Source organism: Aethalodelphis obliquidens, unplaced genomic scaffold, assembly GCF_003676395.1.
Source record: "Aethalodelphis obliquidens isolate GAN/ISIS:26980383/991018 unplaced genomic scaffold, ASM367639v1 scaffold8, whole genome shotgun sequence".
In the NCBI taxonomy this organism is placed as follows: Eukaryota; Metazoa; Chordata; class Mammalia; order Artiodactyla; family Delphinidae; genus Aethalodelphis; species Aethalodelphis obliquidens.
The window spans coordinates 18,350,600-18,374,049 of record NW_020837952.1 but is presented as its reverse complement, the minus strand read 5'-3'; the positions used below and the strand labels follow the sequence as shown (position 1 = coordinate 18,374,049).

At 37.4% G+C, this 23,450-nt stretch overlaps 1 protein-coding gene across 4 annotated transcripts in view; it reads right to left on the bottom strand.

Annotated features, from left to right (window-relative positions):
- The window catches only part of CNOT2 (CCR4-NOT transcription complex subunit 2), a 112,458-nt gene extending 93,596 nt beyond the window's left edge, over positions 1-18,862 (bottom strand). For 2 of the 4 annotated variants that reach the window (XM_027107003.1, XM_027107002.1), the window contains exons 1-2: positions 18,740-18,861; positions 18,508-18,659 (exon numbers count right to left, since the gene is read on the bottom strand). Coding sequence is in view for 1 of the 4 variants with exons in the window: in XM_027107002.1 (XP_026962803.1) it covers positions 18,508-18,512 (5 nt within the window). In the remaining 3 variants the exon portion in view is untranslated. Of the gene's footprint in view, positions 1-18,507; positions 18,660-18,739 lie in introns of all 4 variants that reach the window. The other 2 variants (XM_027107007.1, XM_027107008.1) reach the window with 2 other exon arrangements.
- Positions 18,863-23,450: the final 4,588 nt, after the last annotated feature.

Sequence of the window (23,450 nt, the reverse complement as noted above, 5' to 3'; positions counted from 1 at the left end):
GTGTGTGTGTGTGTGTGTGTGTGTGTGTGTGTGTGTGTGTGTGTGTGTGTGTGTGTGTGTGTGTGTAAAAAGGCTCACCTGTTCAGTAAGGACTCAAAAGTATTTTCTCCTATTTATCATCTTATTAAATAAAATAGTTTTCTCTCTTTATTAAACACATGTAACTAACCAAGGGATTTTAATCTACAGAAAATGACCACTATTACCATAAACTGATATACTGTTTACGAAAAGCCAAGAATACTAATTTTAATTAGGTTTGATTTTTGAAATACTGAAATAACGAACACACTCCTATCTTCATTGATCCCTTGGGGTATAAAGCACTCAGGATTAACCTAAATGAAGATATTTCTAGTCTATCTGAATGCCTAAAAACTGAATACTAGTTTTTAAGAATCTTAACTCATTTTTTTCTATCTTCAAAGGCACAATTTACTCTATCATCTGTCCCACTTTTTTACCACATATAACCCCACTTAATTTCCACTTTGTACTTTTTCTGTTAACTCTTCTTCTACATTACACATTGTCAGACTGAACCATCCTTTGTCCTGTTTTCATCTAATAACTTTTTCCTACTGATTGTGCAGTTAAACAGTTATCAATATTTGGTTTAAACAGTTATCAATAAGACAACAAATCAATTAGACTCATCCTGTAAAAGCTTTTAAAAAATGTGACATATTGGCAAACTAAAATTTTGTAGTGAAAAAACAACTAAAAGATATCCTTCAAAATTTGGTGTCCTTATTCTCAAATTTCTACATACCATACACAAGCAGCAAAACCTACTATTATTCCCCTAACATTTTAATTTGTTCTTTCCAAAGGTCAAGTCCAATTTGATACAAGCACAATCAATGTTTATGGTCAAAATATAAAATTTAATAACTTTTTAGTTATTTACATAAGTTTAAAACTATCTTCTGGCCACAAGTACACACTACTGATTTAATCTGCTAAAACCCACATTAACTCTCCTCAGTTCCAAGGCCAAATAAAAATATTACTGCACTCAACAAACATACAGAGGATTTAAAATAACCACCATCATCATCATCAATCTCAAAAGTCCACAAAAGTGAGGTGGAAAAGTATGTCCTAGAAAAGTATCTGCTACCTAGCAGGCATTAATTAAAATTTGCTGAATGAATAAACGGTAAGAGAACAGCACCTACTACAGAACGTAACTGAAAAAAACGTTAGTTTCCTGGTTGCTTACTCCCCACTAGCATATTACTCTGAAATAATTATCCACCAATAACGAAGAGTTGATATTACTGGTCTTTTTCCCCATTCTTTATAATTTACTAAGCCTTCCAAGCTGTTAAAAAAGTTTTATGACTTATTATTTTTATTAGAATTTTAATTAGCAGAAATTTTGTGACCTAAAGCAGCGGTCCCCAACCTTTCTGGCACCAGTGACCAGTTTGTGCAAGATAATTTTCCCACAGACGGGCGGGGAACGGGGGCGGGGGGCGCGGGGAGATGGTTTGGGCAGTAATGCAAGTGATGGGGATAGAGCGATGGGGAGCAGCAGATGAAGCTTCGCTCACTCACCTGTCGCTCACCTCCTGCTGTGTGGCCTGGTTCCTAACAGGCAGAGGACCAGTACTAGTCCGCAGCCCAGGGGTTGGGGACCCCAGACTAAAGTAAACTAATCAAGACCTTAATCACTTTCATTAGATGAAACTTTTAGTAAGCATAAACACGTGTTTCTTCAAACTACTAATGAATACTAATAAAAAATACAAAACTGCAGCTACATGGGTAGGCACAATTTTGTTAAGTAGGTAAAAAGGAGATGCTAGACACCACCACCCAATAAACACCATTGAATTACACTCCTATTTTTACAAGAGCCTAGTATGTTTGCTTTACATACAATGTTTATATACAACACCTTTAATACTTCAACAATATTCAAGTTAAGTATAATTACCTCCAATTTAGAAAAAAGGAAACTAAGCTTCAGAAAGGTTAAGTAACTTGCCTGTATGTATAGGATGGTAGAACAAGGACAAGGTTTCATGTCAAGGTCATTTAGCTGTAAACCTTTAACATTTTTTACTATTAAATCACACCTTCACATAATCGATACATAAATTTAAGTCTAGCAACACACAATCTGGAAGAGGATTTAGCGTCCTCATGATAGAGGAAGAAATGCAGCAAAACTGTGGAGGGAGGGATACTCACTGTACCAAATACGCATTCATTCAACCAACATGTTTTTAGGCCCAGTTACAAGAGCACAACAAAAAACTATCCAAAAGAAATGAGTGATTGGTACACGAAACAACCCTGAGGAAGCAAAAATATTACGTTGAGCAAAAGATGTCAGGCACAAAAGAATGCATACTGTACAATTCCATTTGTTCAAACCTCTAAAAAAAATTCTAATCTACAGTGACAGAAAGCAAATCAGAGGTTTGCCTGTGGCTACAAATGAAGACTGCCTGGAATAAGAACTCTGGGTGTGATGGGAATGTTTCTATCTGGATTGTGGTGATGGTTACATGGTACATAAATTTGTCAAAACTCTCGTTAAAAAAACTTAAATGGCTGTCTTGTATTATACGTAAACTTACTTAACAAAGTTATTTAAAAATAAGAATGGTAAGGGCTTCCCCGGTGGCGCAGTGGTTGAGAGTCCGCCTGCCGATGCAGGGGACACGGGTTTATGCCCCAGTCCGGAAAGATCCACATGCCGTGGAGCAGCTGGGCCCGTGAGCCACGGCTGCTGAGCCTGTGCTCCGCAACGGGAGAGGCCACAACAGTGAGAGGCCCGTGTACCGCCAAAAAAAAAAAAAAAAAAAAAAAAAAGGGAATGGTAAGAAAAAACCTTGAGAAAAAGAAAAAGAATGGCATTAGTTCCTATAGATACCAAATGAAAATGGGTCCTGCCCTGAGAAAGCAAAATCTTAATAGGAGATACATGTAAATATATTTTAAATCTTCCTAAAATATTTAAGTAACATATTAATGTGCTTTAAAAAAAATCTTAGTATAATAAACATTTGACAGAAATCAGTAATAGTAATACTAGCAGCATTAGCTTCCTTGTTCTTAACTGCCCTGTCCTCTTACTACAAGATTTAATTCAGCCAACTAAAGTTTCCTTACTAAGTTACAGTTTTTCCTGCAAGGAATTTAAATCATATATGAATCTTCAAATGTTACATATATATTTTTGTAATCTACTAATTGCATTACACTTGCTTCCCAATTTAAGAGCTAGTTCTATAGATATAAGAAATGCTTTTTAAGTAAACATAGAAGCCACACTTAGCATAATTCAGAGCCATAGATAAATATGGAACTTCTGGTATTCCAAAAGAAACAGTGCAGTGATTTTCAAAATACAGACTCCAACAGTGGGCCATGAAATCAAGTGAGTCAAAACTACCATGATATATAGAAACATATATATAAAACATCTGAATGCATCTGAATGCATCTTGCAGTAAGGAAACTGTTTTCTGAGGGTTTTTTTTTTTTCTTTCAGTCACACACGTGTGCATCGACACTCAACCTGAATCCACACTATGGATCCTGGTTTAAGGGGGGAAAAAAAAAGTGAATGCCTCCAGAAATATACTAGAGCAAGAAGAATAACTGTGTAAAGAAAAGTCATAAGCTTTGAAGTCAAAGACCTAAGTTTTTATCTTAGTTCTGCCACTCATTAGCTATATGAACTTGGAGAAGTTAATTATAGGCTGTCCTACAGAACCTTTATTTAATCAACTGTAAAATGAGAAGCATTCAACAAACTTTGCATAACAACTGTGAAGAGTATATGTAAGATCATTTTACATAAAGTAAAAGCCAAAGACCTTATGATGGCTTTACAAAATCTTTCCTAACTTACCTCTAGTCCCTACCTTTTCTTCACCCATCTACCATTCTCCTCCCTTCCCACCACACTCCAGCCACATAGACTTCCGGCAATTTTTCAATCATAATACATCAAATCATAAAACATCCTCTCCCAGGGCATTTGCTCTTGTTTTTGTCGCTTCCTGGAACCCCTTTCTCCTGAATATGCACGGGATTGGTCCCTCACCACAGGCTCACTCAATCACTTTCTAGGGGAGGACTTCCATGACCAATTTAAATCTGAATCCCATACATACATCATACTCCTTTGGTCTCTTTCTCTCCATACCCACACCACCATCTGCCAAACCATGTTTTATTTTTTATTTTGTACACTATAATTCCCTTAGAACAGTGCCTGACACATAATAGGAGTTAAACATTTGTCAAATGAATGAATAAATAACACACAAAGTATCTAATAAAGTACCTAAATCTTACTTTGCATACTCTCCACTAGCAAACCACTTAATCTTTTCAAATTTATCCATGGATATCAAATTGCCCTCCAGACAGCATAAGCTTAAGAAAACAGTAAAAATATAATCTGATTTTTGCATTAACATAACATCTTAGCTACATTTTTAGTGTTGCTACAGTATATTAGACAAAAATCTCCTTAAACTTTCACATTGTCACTTTAACCTGTTTAAACTACTTTGTCGTCAATTTTGGTACAGTACCACTATATGTTTGCTAACTTCATTTATTTGTGTAATATTAATTATTAGTTACTTTTTCCCACAGGAAATATTACTTACTTTTCCCCACAGGATGCCTAGGAAGGGACCACCAACAGGATTATAATTATTTTACTCTTATTCTTATTTTTATTCTTATTATTGCTGACAATAAAGAATATGAACAGAAAACAGGTAAAACACAAATTACACAATAAAAAGATTCACTCTTCAGAAAAACAAAACAATTCAACTTTTTTTAAATTATAAGCTTACACCTTCAAAATTTAGGACAATTTTTTTTTTTACACAACCATACTATACTCAGTTTCACTGACAATAAAGTAAAAAAGATAATTCACACATAGCTGGTGAGAATGTAAACTGGCACAGCCTTGCTGTAAGGCAAGTAAATATTAAAAGCTTTGGAAAATAACTTTTCATACATTCAACAAATATTTGTCAGGCCCTATATGAGGCTTCAAATACACATTAGTAAATAAAACTGACTTGATCCCTTCTCATCCTCTAGTGGTGGAATGAGACAAACTGTTAAATAATGATTAATTGTAAGAGATGCTACAGGAGGAGGGGCCTACTTAAGAAAGAGCAGTTGAGGAAAGCCTCTAAGAGGTATCCTTTATGCTACAGGCCGAGCTAAACACTGTGCATATACTGTCATTCACTCCTAACAATCCCGAGATAAATATCATTATTATACCTATTTTACAGGAGAGGGCACTAAAGCTTGAAAAGTAATTCGACTAAGGACACAGCATTACATAATAAGCACTGAAAGTACCTCTAATACTTTAAAATAATAATTATACTTACAGAAGTGTTTTCTAAAGAAATAACCAAATATGTAAACAAAAATTCAGATACAAAACTATTCATCACAGTGCTACTTATATAAGTGGAGAATCAAAATAAAATTGAATGTTCAATAATAAGGAATCATTAGGTCAGTTATGCTCTGGCCATTAAGAATCATATTTTGGGTAAATACTAAATGACACTGGAAAATGCTTATGATGTAAATTTTAAAAAAACACAGAGATGATAAATCAGCCCAATTTCCCTATTACAAAAATGAAAAGACTGGTTGTCTGTGGATGTTTTATCTCTTTTATTTTTTTAAATAAATTTATTTTATTTTTGGCTGTGTTGGGTCATCATTGCTGCACGCGGGCTTTCTCTAGTTGCGGTGGGCGGGGGCTACTCTTCATTGCAGTGCATGGGCTTCTCATTTCAGTGGCTTCTCTTGTTGCGGCGCACAGGCACTAGGTGCGCGGGCTTCAGTATCTGTGGCTCGCGGGCTCTAGAGCACAGGCTCAGTAGCTGTGGCACAAGGGCTTAGTTGCTCCGGGGCATGTGGGATCTTCCTGGACCAGGGCTCGAACCCGTGTCCCCTGCATTGGCAGGCAGATTCTTAACCACTGTGCCAACAGGGAAATCCCTCCTCTTATTTTATACTTCTCTTAATTTTCCAAATTTTCCACATTCATTTTTGTTACTTTAATATCAGGGAGAAAAACCAAAAGAGACTGGAGTGCTTTTAAACATACACACACACACAAACAGTGGAAACAACAAATAATGTTTGCCCAGGTTAACAGTCTTCTAGTTTGCAGGACTGCAAGTCATTTTTATTTTCTTCTTTTCCTCATCTTTATTTTCCACTTTTTCTGTAATAAGTATATGCCATTATAATTACTTTTTTTAAACCACAGTCTCCTTCAGCACATAACCTCGCATTTGCTTCAGCCACTCAATAACAGTATTACTTCCTTGGTATGCTGCAATAATATATATCTGTATTCAAGAATCCAAAACTACAAAATAGGTATACGTTATAAGAAAATCATTTCTGGGACTTCCCTGGTGGTGCAGTGGTTAAGAATCCGCCTGCCAATGCAGGGAACACGGGTTTGAGCCCTGGTCCAAGAAGATCCCACATGCCCTGGAGCGATTAAGCCCATGTGCTACAACTACTGAGCCCGCGAGCCACAACTACTGAAGCCCGTGCACTTAGAGCCCGTGCTCCACAAGAGAAGCCACGGCAATGACAAGCCTGTGCACCGCAACGAAGAGTAACCCCTACTCGCTGCAACTAGAGAAAGCCTGTGCACAGCAACAAAGACCCAATGCAGCCAAAAATAAATAAATTTATATTAAAAAAAGAACATCATTTCTATTACAAGAGTCTTCCCTTTAAAAAATTCAAATCTCCATACATTAATTTGAATAATGTTAGAAATCAAAGGAACGTAACTGTCCTTTTTCTGTGCCAACTGATAAATCAGAAATAAACACTATTTCTGAAATACTGTTAAAACTGACAGTCTAATTTTGCAAAAGCAAAAATACATATCTTTACCATGTCTTGGGATTTTGGCATGTACATTATTTGCCCAAGGCTGGCATATACAATAAAAATAAAATCTATTTAACCATGTAGTTCAGGTTGTAGACTATTCTGAAGAATGAATTCTCTAATGACTTCTACTTAATTGGAGCAAATTAAGTAAAAAGACTTTGGCTTTGTAAACTTTTCTAAAATGTGCTAACAAATCATCTTCTTCTTAGAATAATAAACACAGTGGACATAAATCAATATTTGATACCTGAGCATACTGCTGTACCTGACAATCATTATTCATTATTACAACCATCAAAAATTATAAAGGGGCGTATCTTGTTCAGGATCTGAAGATACGGAGGAGTTTATTTTATAAGTTTTATAAGTTATATATGTAAGTTTTAGATAGGAGAGAGTTGTCTTTGCTCCATTTAAAATTATTTGCCTTAGATATATGAAAAATGGAGGAGCAACCTGAGAATTGGGGGTGGCAAGTTTCCAGTTTCTAGAGTTTTACTATATGTTTTTAGAAGGAAAACATATTTTACTTGAAAGCAACTTTTTAAAATAACAGTACGAGATTAATCACAATCAGCAGAACTCACAAGCACATACCATCACTAACTAGATTTTTAGAAGGGTGACATGAAAAGCAATGCCTTTCCCTTCAATACACAATCATTTTCCAAATTCATTACTCTGTGATTCACTTTCCTTACTTTGCTACTGCAGCTACTTAGTACTATTCTACTTTCCTTATATGGTATTTATTTTAGTGCTTCAAAAGGCTCAGACCCAAAAGATCTTTAAAATTATTCATACACATTAAATAATGCAAAGAATATACAACAGTTTCAAACTACTGCACTGACTTCTCAATGCTCTAATTATAAATTACAAATGAATTTTATTTGTAGGGAAAAAAGGCATGCATGATGTTCACAAAAATATGTCTGGCTAACAATAATAAGGAGAAAGAACACAGGTTACAGAAACGAGGAATAAACCAGAATATTCAAAATCTTTCACCCTTAATGAAGAGGGAATGAAGACAAGGTAGACCTCCTGTTATATACACTTACACAGAAAGTATCAGGACCTCATCATGCAAAAAAATATGCAAGTATTAACTGCCTACCCTAAGACATAGCAGAATCATTTTTTCCCGCACTCTTCCACGCTCCCCACTCCAATACCCAAATATTTAATTAAATAAAAATGAAGGGCAAACCATATGAATGCAGCAGTACCACAAGGTAAATTGAATGAGTGAATGAATAAATGAACCACACAACTTAAGAAACTACTAGTTTCATTACAACCACTAATAATCAGGACTCATTACTGTAATTTCACATGCTTTACAGTTAGCCAAACATTTTTGCTTTCAATACCTCAGTTCTCATCAGCAACATTAGGAGGTATAAATGACTAAAATGCTGAGGTTCTCCAATACTAATCTGCCCAGACACATAGCTAATAAATTCATGGAGCCCAGACTAGCACCCATCTTCTGAATCCAAGTGTGGTAGTCTTCCAAAATAATATATTATCCCTCCATTAAAGAAGAGCACACGCTCAAAGGTAAATAAGTGACCTTTCGCAACTTCCAAAAAGTAAATTATAGGTGCTATATTAAATATTTCCTCTGAACTTCCTCCAGAATTCTGAAATATTTACTCTGTATAAAGGAAAAGAGGAACCAACATTGCTAAGAACCTATTGTCAGGTGTTTTGCACTGTAATTGATCCTCTAAATAAGCCTAAGAGAAGATATTTTATTAATTTTAAGGAAATGGAAACTAAGGCATAGAGAAGTAACTTGCTATAGATAACCTAACTCAGGCTGTAAGTGGTAGACACAGTCCGAGTCCTAAGTCAATGCTCTCCCATTAGATTTATCCCATTTAACAAAGGAATTATTAAATGCCTATTAGGTGCCATGCACCATGCCAAATGCTTCAGATAGAGCAATGCTAAAATGTATCTATGCTGGACTTCCCTGGTGGCGCAGTTGTTGAGAATCTGCCTGCTAATGCAGGGGACATGGGTTTGAGCCCTGGTCTGGGAGGATCTCACATGCCGCGGGGCAACTGGGCCCGTGAGCCACAACTGCTGAGCCTGCGCTCCGCAACAAGACAGGCCGCGATAGTAAGACGCCCGCGCACCGCGATGAAGAGTGGCCCCCGCTTGCCACAGCTGGAAAAAGCCCTCGCACAGAAATGAAGACCCAACACAGCAAAAATAAATAAATTAATTAAACCACATTAGAGAATGGCTGAAAACACTTTAAAAAAAAAAAAGCTCCTTCCTGAAATAAAAAAAAATGTATCTATGCTACCCAGAATATTACACATAATACTTAACACAACACTATCTAAACAAAATTCCTCGTAGGAAAAACATGTCTAGACTGTAAGAACAAAATTGCACTCTTCTTGTTTACATTTATAAATTGGATACAAAAAAAAGCATGGTGTACTCTATGAAACAAATTGTGGCTAATTCTCATTTGCCTCAGAAGCTCATATTTAAGTGGCAAGTCCCACTCCAAAAACAAAAGCAAAAAACAAACAAAAACACCCACAAGAGGCTTTATTCCTAATATCAACCTTATGAGGTAAACAGTTACCTATCCACATTTTTCGAGTGAGAAAACTGAAGTTTAGAGAGGATTAAGTTACACAGCTAATTAAAAGCATAATTGGTGATTCCAACTCAGGCTGGTTAGTACCAGAGACTTTAACAAAATCATGTAAAATTCCAGCAAAATATAACTCCCTTTAATAGGAAATAGTTATAATGAGCTCCATTTTATTCAGTCAAAAATGAACTACACAATTAGGCAACTTGGGCAGCTCCAAGTCATCACGTAGAATCATTAACGTTTGCTATGAAAAAGTGGTATATAATGCATACTATCAAAGTAGTAATTTGCTCAAACTGCATTCTCAGGGAATCAATTCTTTTTATTTAAAAACATTCATTTGGGCTCTTTTTTTTTCAATGTCAGAATAAATAATGCTAGCAACCTAAAATAAATGCACAGCTGTTATGTACAGTATTTTGAAGAACACACACACCTCAGCATTGTAAAATATGCACTGCTAGCAATATATTATAGGTATAAGCTCCTATGAATGATTATATTGCTAATTTAGATTTTTTTGGTATTACTCTAATTTACTGAAGTAATGTTAAATCTCATGCCTGCAAATAATGTCAAATAACAACATTCAAACTCTGCCTGCCCTAAAACTTACATAACAAATTCCATCCATTAATATAAAACTTTTCATTATGGACATTGGTTTATATGTATAACAAGTTCTCTGGAAGATAAACTACAGACTTTCAAAGTTCTTAATAATTAAAAATCCTGCCAATATGAATACAGAATAACTCTATAATTTCTCTAACAGAGAGAAAAAAAATCCTTCAAAAACTTTAGAAATACACTAAAGCATCAAGCTTGTAAATTTAATTATAAATCGTCTGTGGAATCTAAAATTTCCTCCTGAAGCACAAATCTGATTTTCACTTGCATTGTCAAAAAGAAATTGGTTAATTATTCCTCATCATGTAAAAAAAAGTCTCTCACACTATGGCAAATTCATTCCCTCAGTCAACTTCTCATGAGGTCGCAGAACTGCATCAAGAACGATAGATTACTGTGCCATTCTCTAAATCCAGCCTAGTCTTCCAGACTTTTTGTATTTGCAATGCTGATTGCGCATCCTCCCCTACCTAAGTGAACTCCAAATCACCCTTCAGAACCCAGTTCAAACATCACTGACCAGAAACCAACTCTTTAACTCCCTCAAACAAGGTTGTTCTACTCTAGCATGTACCCATAACATGCACCACAAAAAGTGAACTTCAAGTATTCACTGCATCTCTAACAGTGTATGGCACCTAGTAATATTTATTGAACTGTACAAGGAAGTCTAAACATGAAAATCATTACTGATTAATTTCTTAGAAAAATCTATCTAAAATATTGCAAAAACAAAATCTTTTAGAGGTTTTGATAATTCTATGCAAACACAAAGAAAGTTTTAAGTTTACTCTCCTTTATAATTTCCACTAATACAGAGATACCCCCCCACACCTGATCCAGAAAACATCATGGCCTCTTAAATGAAAATTCTTCCTCCCTATAACCTATTACTGGGTCCATCACAACATTTTCAGCAGTTGAAAGACAAAGATTTACATCTTAATCATCTTTTTCTTTTTCCCTTTAGAGTTTACCCCTATTTATGCAGAAAGCACTAAGTAACTACTGATGAAATTCCTGTTTTCATCAAACATGAAAAACTTGACTCCATCTCAGGGTCTTCTATTCTTTCTGCCTGGAAACACATTGACCCAGATTTTTGCATGGCTTTCTCCTTTCTCAGTTTCTGCTCAAAAGCCACCTCCAGAGAGGTCTTGCCCTCATCATCTTCCTTAAATAGTCTCCTCCTTCCATCCCTAACCAATTACTGTACCCGTATCCCCCTTTTCTTCATCACAGTTGCCACCTTCTGAAATTGTTTACTTGTTCATTATCCGTCTCCCCCTCTAACACATTAGCTCCATGAAGGCGGAAACTTGTTCACCATCATATATACCCAGCACTTACAGCAATGTCTAGAAGAAAATAAACACTCAAATTAAAGGATTTAGTTGAAAGTGTCTACTCAAAAACAAGCAAGTTCTATGAACTTTCCATCTGCAGAGAGAAGAAAAAGTCTTCACTTTCAAACTATGCTCTGAAACATCTTAATAGCAGTCAGAGGTCAAATTCCCTGAAGCACTGGACTATATATAATTGTTTTATACATACATATCTATTTTAGATACGTAACACAAAAGTGCATCATGTATCAAATTTAAAATTTGGAGACCGCTATCTCTTCCATCAGGTTAAATAGTTTTGCTACAGACCTCAAAGTTTGGCCTGACATGTCTATGAATATATGTACAATTTCTCTTAAGTGTGCATAGATTAGAAAGTTTCTATAGCTCTGAATTTTTTCTAATCTAAGGCCAGACATGCTCACTCACATAAAATTATAAAAACGACACCCCTAAAGCACTATTCCATGCACTATTAAATCAAGACAAAGTTAGCACATTACCTCAAAGTATAATTGTGCAATAAGTAAATGTGTAAAATGTAGTACCTGTAATATAATATTATTACTTACTCTCACTATAACACACGATTATTACTAAATGTTTTGGTGTTTCTTGATGAATATGTTTATCATTTTAAAATATGTGAGCAGCTGTTGCATTCTCCCAGAAAGTCAAACTTGAAACACAAATTTCCTAATACTTCTCTTTCAAATTTCCATATTTAATTAAATGATCCTGAATCTTCAGAATGATCAATTAAAAACAAAAAACAAACCTTCTACTTACATCTACTTAATTTGATAAATCAGGATTTTCCCTATAGAGTAGCATTAAATTAAGTGAGAAAGACACTAGATGCTGAGTCCAATCCAAGGATAAAATGGCCTTCAAAATTCCCATTTACTAATTTTCATACTAATCAAAACAGTTTGTTCTATCTTCACGTTAATGTTAAAACTTAACCTTATTTTAAAACTTAACATCAAAATGACAACCACAGGGCTTCTCTGGTGGCGCAGTGGTTGAGAGTCCGCCTGCCGATGTAGGGGACGCGGGTTTGGGAGAGGCTGTAACAGTGAGAGGTCCGCGTACCGCAAAAAAATAAAAATAAGCATCGTAATTTACAATGTAAAAAGTAACACAAAAACACATTCCTGCCAGATATGACACAAAACCAAATGTTCCTCTCGGAAACACATTGTATTACATAATCTGTCATTACATTTTGTCCAGATGCTGATACAAGATGGAGTAATGTTTCAACATCCAAATATATAAATGGAAAAATGGTACATCAATAAGTTTGAAAAAATCCAAGTGTACTCATTGTTACCTAAAGTGCCAGAACACAAAACTCCCTCTTGCTTATTTTATCATTCCTTGGCAAAGTAAATATGTACTGTGCGTGCATTCTCATCTACTTTCACATAAGGAGAGACCTTTCAATTCACTAAAAGCAGAGAAAAAACTGATGTTCCCAGTACTAGAACAAACTCTCTTTTAAAATAATATACTCTCTGTATCTTCAGTAGCTTTTAGTTATTAAAGTCAATGAAAAAAAAAGAAAAAAAAGTCAATGACAAATACGTAGGCAAATGAGACATTTCTAAGATCTTAAGTCAAATGTTTAGCATCTTGGGACTTCCCTGGTGGCTCAGTGGTTAAGAATCCGCCTGCCAATGCAGTGAACACGGGTTTGATCCCTGGTCCAGGAAGATCCCACATGCCACGGAGCAACTAAGCCCTTGTGCCACAGCTACTGAGCCTGCGCTCTACGGCCCGCGAGCCACAACTACTGAAGCCCACACACCTAGAGCCCATGCTCCACAACAAAGAGAAGCAAAGGCAAAGAGAACAAAGAGAAGCTGGAGCACTGCAACGAAGAGTAGCCCCCCCCACCACCGCTGCAAATAGAGCAGCAAGACCCAACGCAGCCATAAATAAATTCATTAAAAAAATGTTAGCATCTCCACTAAATGCAATTCTGTAAGTCATTTACTGTTTTGATTTCTATAGTTCAAAAAAGGGACACAAAACTGGTGCACAATCTCTTATTCAAGCCCTTAAAGGCCACGTATTTCTCAGAATTGGAATTTGTCAGATTTTAGAAAGTTAACATAGCATATATATTACGTATGACCTAACACCTCCCAGGGTGGCCTAGACAGCACTTGCCATCAAATATACTAATATTTCTGCATCAAAACAGAAAATCAGGTTAACACAGATAGACCATGAGTAGGCTACCAATTTCAGTTGGAATTTGCCTTCACACTTGCTTTTTTAAAAAGTCAGTTTTTAGAGCTTTTGGAAATTTGGACAGCCAATAAAAATACATTAAATCATCTCATCCAGTTTTCATAAGGAGAATGGTATTCAAAACCTAGAGAACTCCTACTTTGTACTAGGCACTAGGTCAGGCACTGGGAGTAAAAAGGTGGGGGCCAAGGAGGAGGACATAGAATCTAACGTCAAAAAGCCCAAATCTAATAGAAGCTCACGTTAAACAACTGTAAATGTATTATGGGGTAAACACAAAGTATCTCCTTCAACCAATGACCTTAGCCATACAAAATACAGCAAGAAATACAGACCTTAACACTGCCAGAAACACTTTGTTACTTACAACCTTCCCTCAGTCCTGTACTCACTCCACACACATTTTTCTAAGAAGCTGGTTATCTAGTTTCCCATAGGTAATTAAGAAGCAGAACTGTAAGAAACGATTCAAGGAAGTAAAGGAATGCAGGATGCCCTTCTTCCCATACCCTTTTCCAATCTGTTGTTTCCCACCCGTGGATTGGGAAACAACACGTGACTGCACTGTCAAATGACAATTTGGCACCAGTTCAGTTTATTGCATATTTATTGATAACCTACTATGTATAATGCACTTAGAAGGTACCAGAAATGTAAATATAAATGACAAAGCCCTACCTCTCAGGTGCTTACAATCCAGTGGAGGTTAAGGTGGACGGTGGGGATGGACAGTAAATTACAATACCATGTGATACATTCAATAATAGAAATTTGAAGAATAAAAGCAGTACAGCAGAAGGATTTGGGAAATCAGGAAAGGTTTCTTTAAGAAAGTGACACCAGAGTAGTTCTGAACGATAAGAAATTTGTCAAACTGAGAAGTGATACTAAAAATACCACCACCATCCCCTCCAAGCCCCACATAAAAACATATGCATGAAAGCAAAAAAAGGGAAAACTTTCAGGGTAAGTGGCAGATATGTCCAAAATATCTAGCTATATCTAAATAGACTTAGGTCCCTGGTGTAAACATATACAAAATATTAAAGTGTGTCCAGAAAAGGAAAATTGTTTTTTTCCTCTTAGGTAATTCATTTTGCATTTCATGATTATATAAGCTATGTGGCCTTACCAAAAAATAAACATTGTAAACCATTTTATTAATGCATAATGTAGCATATCCCCAAGTGATAATACCAAGAGATTATCATCTGTATTTCAGAGAACAAGATGTCAGAAAAAAATATTAGGAATTCTTTTTTCCAAGTCATTTCTAATAGTATAGACAAAGTAAATAAATAAACAAGCCATATCAGCATGACTTGTCATGAGAGGAGTTTTAAGAGTTTAAAAAAGGATGTCAAACAGAAAAACTAAAGCAACGAGAAAAAAAAAATATATATATATAGTATTTAAGTTGAAGAAGGAAAAGTTCAACGCACAAAACCAAATTAAAAATTACAAAATAATTTTAAAACCTTAAAACCCTAGTGTTCATTCTATTTGTTTTCGAAGGTAGACGTTCTACAACAGACACCAATTTTAGTATAGATCTTTCCAAAAATACCTAGTAAAAGTCACAATGAAATTCAACTCCTCTAAGTATTATGGGTAGAAATCATCCATAGTAAGGAAGAACAATCACATGTATCATCAACCAGAATGATTCCTGTCACAGCACTAGATCCTTTGATATCAATATTGTGATACCAATATTGCATGTAATTCTATTCAAACATTACAGTGCAACTCAGATTAACTCTGCCTCTAAAACTGCCCTACCTGGTACCTTGGTTTCTTTTGCTTCTTTGTGCTACGAAATCCACTAGAAGTCTAGGTAACAAAATCTTATTTAGTAGTATCTTTTCTGAAGATTGTATCACTGTTTGCATAAATTGTCCTCAAATGCCTATTAAGCAAGCACATGGAAAGTTTGCCTTTAAATATGTAATCATCACAAATGAACTTCCTACAGTTAAAAATGTTGACAATTAAAAAATACTGTTTAACACTGCTTTTTAAAGAGCAAAGAATAGTTACCTTATTTTTACCAATCTAATAATGTCTAGTCATTATTTCATATTTAGGTGTGAAGCATACCTTTTCTTTATTTTTCTGTATTATTAGAAAATCTTATGAAGCATATTTGTGAGTAAAAAGGGTAAAACTCTAACTTCCCACGGGTTGCAAAAAATTCTGTAAAGGTCTTTCAAAATACAAATACTTTTAATACCAGTATCTGCTGAAGAGATAAGAACCAAAACAACTGGGTTAGAAGCACTTCTAATGAAATCTACTCATAAATCTAAGTATTTACTTTTGAACAAAGAGAATTTTCAGATTATAACTAACTGTGAAGTACCTATGAAAAATCAAAAAGTAAATTAAATATTCAAGGTTTTTAAGTAAAAACACAGGTAACTAGTTCTCTTGGGGAGGAATATCATTCTGAGGTTTATCTTCCAAGATCAAGTAGTACTTCGAAATGGAAGGGAATATAAATCACTCATGCATTTTGTCCTCATTTTTCTGCCATATAAATTTACTTTAAAACTAAAGTATTGTAGAAACTAAAAATCTTTAAAAGGTTGTATTTCTTGCTTGGTTAAATGTACAGGCAATTCTAATTCCCCAAGAGTATCAGATTAGGCTACAGATATCGCTATACAGTATACTTAGAATAAAAGGGTTCTGCCAACAAATGATGCTTACATTAATTAGAATGCCAAAAAATGTGAAAGTTTCTCAATTCCTATCTAAAATACAATACAAAGTAATCACAGAAGTCACTGCAACTCAAGCCCTCAGGAAAAAAAATGAGAGTAAAGAACCTTTTTAAAATTAAATGAGGATCTTACAAAGTCAAAAAAGAAGTGGAGAAGTTTTGTCTTTTTTTTTACACGCACTTTGTATTTTTCCTTTAGATTTAATATTACACGAGAACTACAAACTGAAGCGGAGTTCAACATACAAAGTTAACTAAAGATCTTGGTCCATTAAGAAGTATTTCAATGAAAAGAGATCTGAATGTACACATCAAACCACCTGAATGTAGCCATTTAGCCATTTCAGTCCACTGTGATTCTTAAGCAACCCTTTAAATCTGGGATAAAGTTATCTTCCAAAATTGCAAAAGAGATGTCTTCACTGGCGTTTGGGAAATAACTCGTCAAATATACCAAGTATTCCCAAACAACAACATAAACCCGGTATGTAAAGAGATATTTTCAAATTTCTAAGCCCCGCCCCCCTACTTTATTACTTCCACTTATGTTGTTTTAAGAGGCAAATAACGCTGTACTTATGATTCTAGAGGTCTAGAAATTCCTAAAATCAAGCATGACAGAAAATCTGTTCAACTTTGAACTCTAAATTCAAGCATGGCCTCCCTCGTGAACAGATTCTAACTAGGTACTTCCTACCATTTCGCCAAGAATCTAAGGGTTGATATCACTGTATTTAATTATTAGAAACCGTCCAGAAGATTAAGAAAGGAGTAGGATTCTTTGACCAAGAGTTTTGAAGCAAAATGTGTTGCATTCGGTCTTCTGGATGTTGAAAAGTGAAGGCATCTCTTACGATTCGAAGGAAGCTGATGTTTAGGTTCCTTCCAAGAGGTTGGTACCCGTATGTAAGACTTTTGTAGTTGTAATATACCCACAGTGCCTGGAATAAACGCAAATTCTAAGACCTTGGAAATGTTCTCATAAAAGGAAAAAACTCGTATTCGCCAAGGCCCATAGTTACCAAGAGTTAGAGGCTGTCTCTCCTAGACGGACCACAGAGCCTAAACTAAGAACTAGGAGCGCCTCTTTCAACCCCAGTCACTTGTTCCGCGAAACTTTTAAGTTAGACCCAAGACAGCAAAAGGTGGAGAGGCCCCGGCGGAAGTAGAAACCTAGGGCTAGCAACTTCACAGACAGAGGCGCCTCGGGTTCCTCCGCCGCCCCAGGATTCTCCGGACTAAGTCTCTACCAGACCACGGAAGCTTCACCCTCCGGGTACGGAAGCAGAGGAAGCATCCCAGTTGCACTCTTTCTCTTCCACCACCCATAGCCTTCTGTACCCAAGGGCCTGGCAGCTCCTGAGGCCCGTTAGCCAGTCCAGTGTCCCCCACCATTTACGTGTACATACACAGAAACACACATAAGTTGCAGATGATGTGCGTGTATTGAGAGAATGTGAAGAGCCAGAGACCGCGGCAGCTGCCAGGAAGGCGGCAGCGCCGTCTAAAGCGGGCCCGGGGTCCTTGGCCACCGCCGCTGCCGCCTTCTCTTCTTCCCCAGGAAGCAGCGCGGCGGAGGCTCCTCCGCGCTGGAGGGAGCCCGGGGGAGAGAAGTCTGGGGGAAACCCCAGCGCCAGCTGAAGGGACCCGGCCTAGGATCCAGAACTGCCGCTGCAGCGACCCGACTACAGCGACGCTTTACGTCCCGTCCACCACCCTCCCCATACACACCCCCTCCCTCCCTCCACCGCCCCCCCCCCCCCCCCCCCCCCCCCCCCGCCCGCTCCGTTCTCCCTCTCTCGATTGGAGCCGAGACAAAAGCAACGGGAAGCGGCGGGCCGGGACGCTGCCCGCGGACCCCGGGCGCGACCGGCCCGGCCCCGAGGCATTCCCCCGCCTTGCGGGGGCCCCGAATCCGCCGCCCCCGCCGCGCGCCCCACTGCCAGACTTCCGAAAATTTGCCAAAAACTCACCGCATGAATTTTCTTGTCCCGCGGATCCAAGATGGCGACGTATCCACCGCGGAGGCTGCTGGGAGCAAGACCTTTACCCTCTGACCCCCGCCGTGACCCCCGTCGTTCCGACTTCCCTCGAGGCGGCGGCGGAAGGTGGGAGCGGCGATTGCCTACGGGACAGAGTTGGGGGTGGGTAGACCGCTTCCCGCGCGTTCGAGACGGGTTGGGGAGGAGCGCTTCACTCCCTCACCTTCCTCCCCGCGGCCTCCACCGTGTCTCTCACCGACTCGCGGGGAGGTTCGTAGCTTCTCCGCAGTCGTTACAGCGAGCAGGGCCTCTGCGGCCCCTACGGCTCCCCTGGGGCTGGGCTGCTTCGCAAGGACCACGGGCCCTAGGTCCGAGGAGGACCGCGGGCTCCAGGGGCGGGGAATGATGAGGTGGCGTCGGTCCGCCCTCCCTGGGGACGCGAAATGTGTTTGTGTTTGTGTTCGTGTCGGACACCCCATCCCCCTCCACGTCCGCCTCGTCCCGGCCCCACCTCGCTCCAGCCACCTGAAACTGATCTGAGCACTATCCCCTTTTCTTCCCTCAGCCCCCGAAACCTCCGGTGCTTGTTCACGCACTTCCAGAGACTGGCAGCACATCACCATCACCTCTTGAAAAGTGAGTTCCCCTCAGCCAAAAACCCTTGGTATTTTCTACTCACCCCCCTTCCTTTTTTGTTGTTGTTTTTTAACTTGTCGGGAGGGAGCATATTGGGGAGCAGGTTTTTAAAATACTGTTGGGTGAGCTTTGCTGAGTTAGATTGATAGCACTTTTCTCGCTCCCACTCCCCAGTCCCCACGTAAGCTGGAGTGACTGCCTGCGCTGTCACCAAGACCGTTTGAAATTACGGTGGCTTTGGGGGAAACTTAAGGAGAGTGAAGTCTCTGCTTCCCAGAAAATAATTGTCAAAGTGAAATTTTATTTTCTTTGAAATAATAAATCTCTGTCTATTCCTTCGTGTATTGATCAACACTTCCCTTTTTACTTGACATTTTTGGACCTAAAAAGAGCCTCTGCATGCGTGTTTAGGAATTGTGTAGTTCATTGTTCATTCCTTTCTACTTGAGTAATAGAATTCACTACTGTAAAGTACAATTCATTTGGAGTAAGTAAAATTTCTACTTACCTTGTTTTGTTTCTTTTATAAAATCATCCTTTCCTTCCAAAAATTTACTGTGATTCAATTTAAAATTTATCACTGAAGGGCAAGAGGCATCTGTCAGTCATAAATAGCAAGAAAAATAAGCATACTATAAAATAATAGGTGACTTTGTTGCGTTTACAGAATACAAAGTATTTTGATAAATTAGCTGATGTAGCCAGTAGAAAATGTTTTGCCTGGTTATTCATTTCATTAAACATTCTGCTTCATTGTGTTTTTTTACTTAAGGAAAATTCAAGGAGCAGCAACACTATGTTCTTCCTTCCCTTTTTCTTCCCCTTCCCCCAACAGTTCCTTCCTGCCTCTTCAGCTTTCTCTTCTACTATGTAAGATGGTGTGTTAAAATGTTGACTATACCTCTAAGTATATGTTATACATATAGGTAGATTAATACATATATCTGTGTATTATTGAGCATTTTAATCTATTAATAACTTGAAAGTTTATTAATATTTGGAATTGTAAGATGAAATGATAAAAGTGGGGTATGCGTCTATGTATATAGTAGCATCAAGTATTACCATTCTAATCTATTAGTTTGACTTATATAGAGCATAGGACTTTGTTAAAGCCAAAAGATGACCCTTATTTTTATCCCCATGTTTACTCAGAGCACAAATTTTTGGGGGGTGTTTGTTTGTTTGTTTTTAATGGTGCCTCGGGTCTCTCAACACCCAATTCTGTGAATTTTATTTTATTTTTTTATTTTTTGGCCACACCACATGGCATGTGGGATCTAGTTCCCTGACCAGGGATTGAACCTGTGCCCCTTGCATTGGGAGTGCAGAGTCTTAACTGCTGGACTGCCAGAGAAGTCCCACGAGTTTTAAATAGTATAAACTTTGGTAAAATTGGAGAAATCACTTCCAAAAGGAGACAGGTCTAATTTGAGGGTTTTGTTCCCTTGGGTATTTTACTGGAAAAGATAGAGCAGCAAACATTTTCATGGTAAATGTGTAGCATAGCAGTGTTGGGGGAAAAATACACTGATACTATTGTTTTCTTGAGAATGCTATTTGTTTAGGATAAATTTACTTTAAGCCTTGTTGAGAACAAGTTTAAAATAGTTCTATTAGTGGTGCCCAATCTTTCATAAGTTTGTGAAATTTGTTTAATACCTACCTTAGAGGTAGCTTCTAGGTATTAAATAAACCAACATTTCTTAGATTTATGGCTTTCTAATAAGCACTCTAAGTAGTACATTTTTAATATTGTCCTGTTGCATCTGAAAGTTCGTCTTTATTGCTAATATTGATAAAATTTGCCCATTTGGTAGGTTGTGAGTTTTTTCTTTAAACTATTCACTTTGATAGATTGTCTTACTTGAAAAATAGGCCATACTGAGTATGTGTTTTGTGTGTTTTTGAAATGTAAGATGCATCTTATAGAAAAATTACCGATTTAGATTGAGAAAAAAGTTCCTTATTAAGGGAAGAATGACTTCGTACATAACTAGTTGTAGAAAAGGGAGGCCTCCCATTTTTTAAAAAGTATAGACAATCCTGAAAATCTTACCATTCCAAGGAATAAAAAAGAGGCATCTCAAAATTAGCATATGCTGAAACAGAATATTTGAATCCAAATTGTCTTCCTGTAGTCTTTCTGATTTCCGTGAACAGTACTGCCAACAGTTCACTCACTTGCTTAGGCAAAAAAGTAGGAATCTTCTGTGATTCCTCACACTCTCGGTTCAATTCATCAGCTCTTCCTTGTGTTTATTCTGCATTCAACCACTTCTCATCACCTCTGATGCTACCACCCTGTCCAAGCCATCATCATCACTTGCACAGCAATATCCATACTATCTCTGCTTCCACTTTTCCCTGCACCCCTTTTAAACCATTCTCTCCATACCAGCCAGGGTGATCATTTAAAAAACTTGATGAGGTTATGTTACTTGTTTAAAAGCCTGCAGTGGTTTCCTCGAAATCGAATAAAATCCAATTTCCTTACCATGACCTTTAAAACTACATAATCTGACTCCTGCTTTCCTCTCCAACCTCATCTTACTCTCACCCTTCTCATTGCCTCCTTTCTGTTTCTGTCACGTACCAAGCTTTTTCCAGTCTGTAGCAAACAACGACTGTTAGTTATCCCCTAAAATTTCTCCATTTTTTTCATAGTAATAGACATGGACATATGGCTGTCCAGAATAAAGACTGTATTTTCTAGCCTCCCTGTGGCCATGTGATAGTTCTGGCCAATGCGTTATAAGCAGATATGTGGCTTCTTTCCAGAACCAACCTTAAAAGATAGCTGGTGCACACTTTCAGTCCTTTGCTTCTTTTCTTCTTATATCCTGCACCCTGGAATATAGATGTGATGGCCTAGGACTCTAGCTGCCAATTTGGGTCATATGCAAGCTCCCCCATCCTAGGGGTGGCAAAACCTCAACCTGGTGAAAATATGCGTCCTTGACTTTTCTAGAGTACCATATCAGCCCCGCACTCCTTACATACAGATTTTGGTGTGAGGAAAATGTAAACTTCTGTCTTGCTAAAGCTACTATTTTTAGGGCATCTTATTCTCAATTGAACTTAACTGATACTCCATCTCAGGACCTTTGCTCTCCATTTTTTTTTTCTGCCTGGGATGTGGTTTCTCTATGTCTGTATGGCTAATTCATTCTCATCCTTCAGTTCTTAATTCAGATATCATTTCTGACTAGCCTTCCCTGGCAACCATATCTAAAGTAGCTCCTTTTCCCATTTACTTTCTTTTACATGACCCTCTGTTTTCTGAATAGCATTTGTAATTGTATCATTATCTTCTTTATTGTTGATTGTTTCCCTACTAAAAATGAAAGTTCCATGGGAGCAGAGACTACATCTGTTGTGTTCACTACTTTATCCCCACACATAGTATACATTAGATAAGTACTGTCGAATGAATGAGACAGTGAATAAATGAACCATTGAATGAATGAAGTAGATCCTTATCCAAGATTAGGTACACTTTTTAAAAATAAAAAGTCTTAAGTTTTCCTTCAACACATAATGTATAAAATCCAGGGTAGGAATCAGCTAGGAGAAATAGTGCTAAACTAACGGTATATGCCTAACTTCCAGGCCTTGATGATAAAGATGTATACCTTTTTCTGGTATATATAATAAGAAGGTTATTACAGGAAAAAAGCTTAATTGGTGAAGCAAACTGGCAAATCAGAAAGCACTGCAAAATAATACCTAGGGCAGAAACTCCCACTACGTAGAGGGAGTGATTATGTAACTTACTGGATCTCAGATTCTTCACCTAAAATATACGTAAGACTCTTAAACTTTGAATGGTAGTGTTATAAAGGTTTAATAGTAAGTCCATCTTATGAGTGACCTAACATGTTAAACATTAATTTGTTCTTCAGGTATTATTTTAACAGGTGATTATGTCTTGATAATACTGGCAAGGGTTCAAAGAAACAGGGCTTCTTATACTGCTCAGAGTATAAAATTGGCACATTTCTAGTATGCAGTTTGGCAATATGTATCAAAAGCCTTGAGCATATACATTTGACCCTGCAATTCCTCTTCTAGAAATGTATCATAGGAAGTAAGGATATGTGTAACAATTCAATTACAAGAGTGTTCGTTATTGCATTGTTTGTTAGGATTCTGGTAAATAAATCAAGCTACATCCATACAACAGAACAATATTCAGCCATTAAAAATGATATGGAAGAAGTTTTATTGACATATTAAGTGCAAACGGAAAGGTTTAAAATATAATTCCAATTTTGTGAAAAAGTTTGTGTCACAAA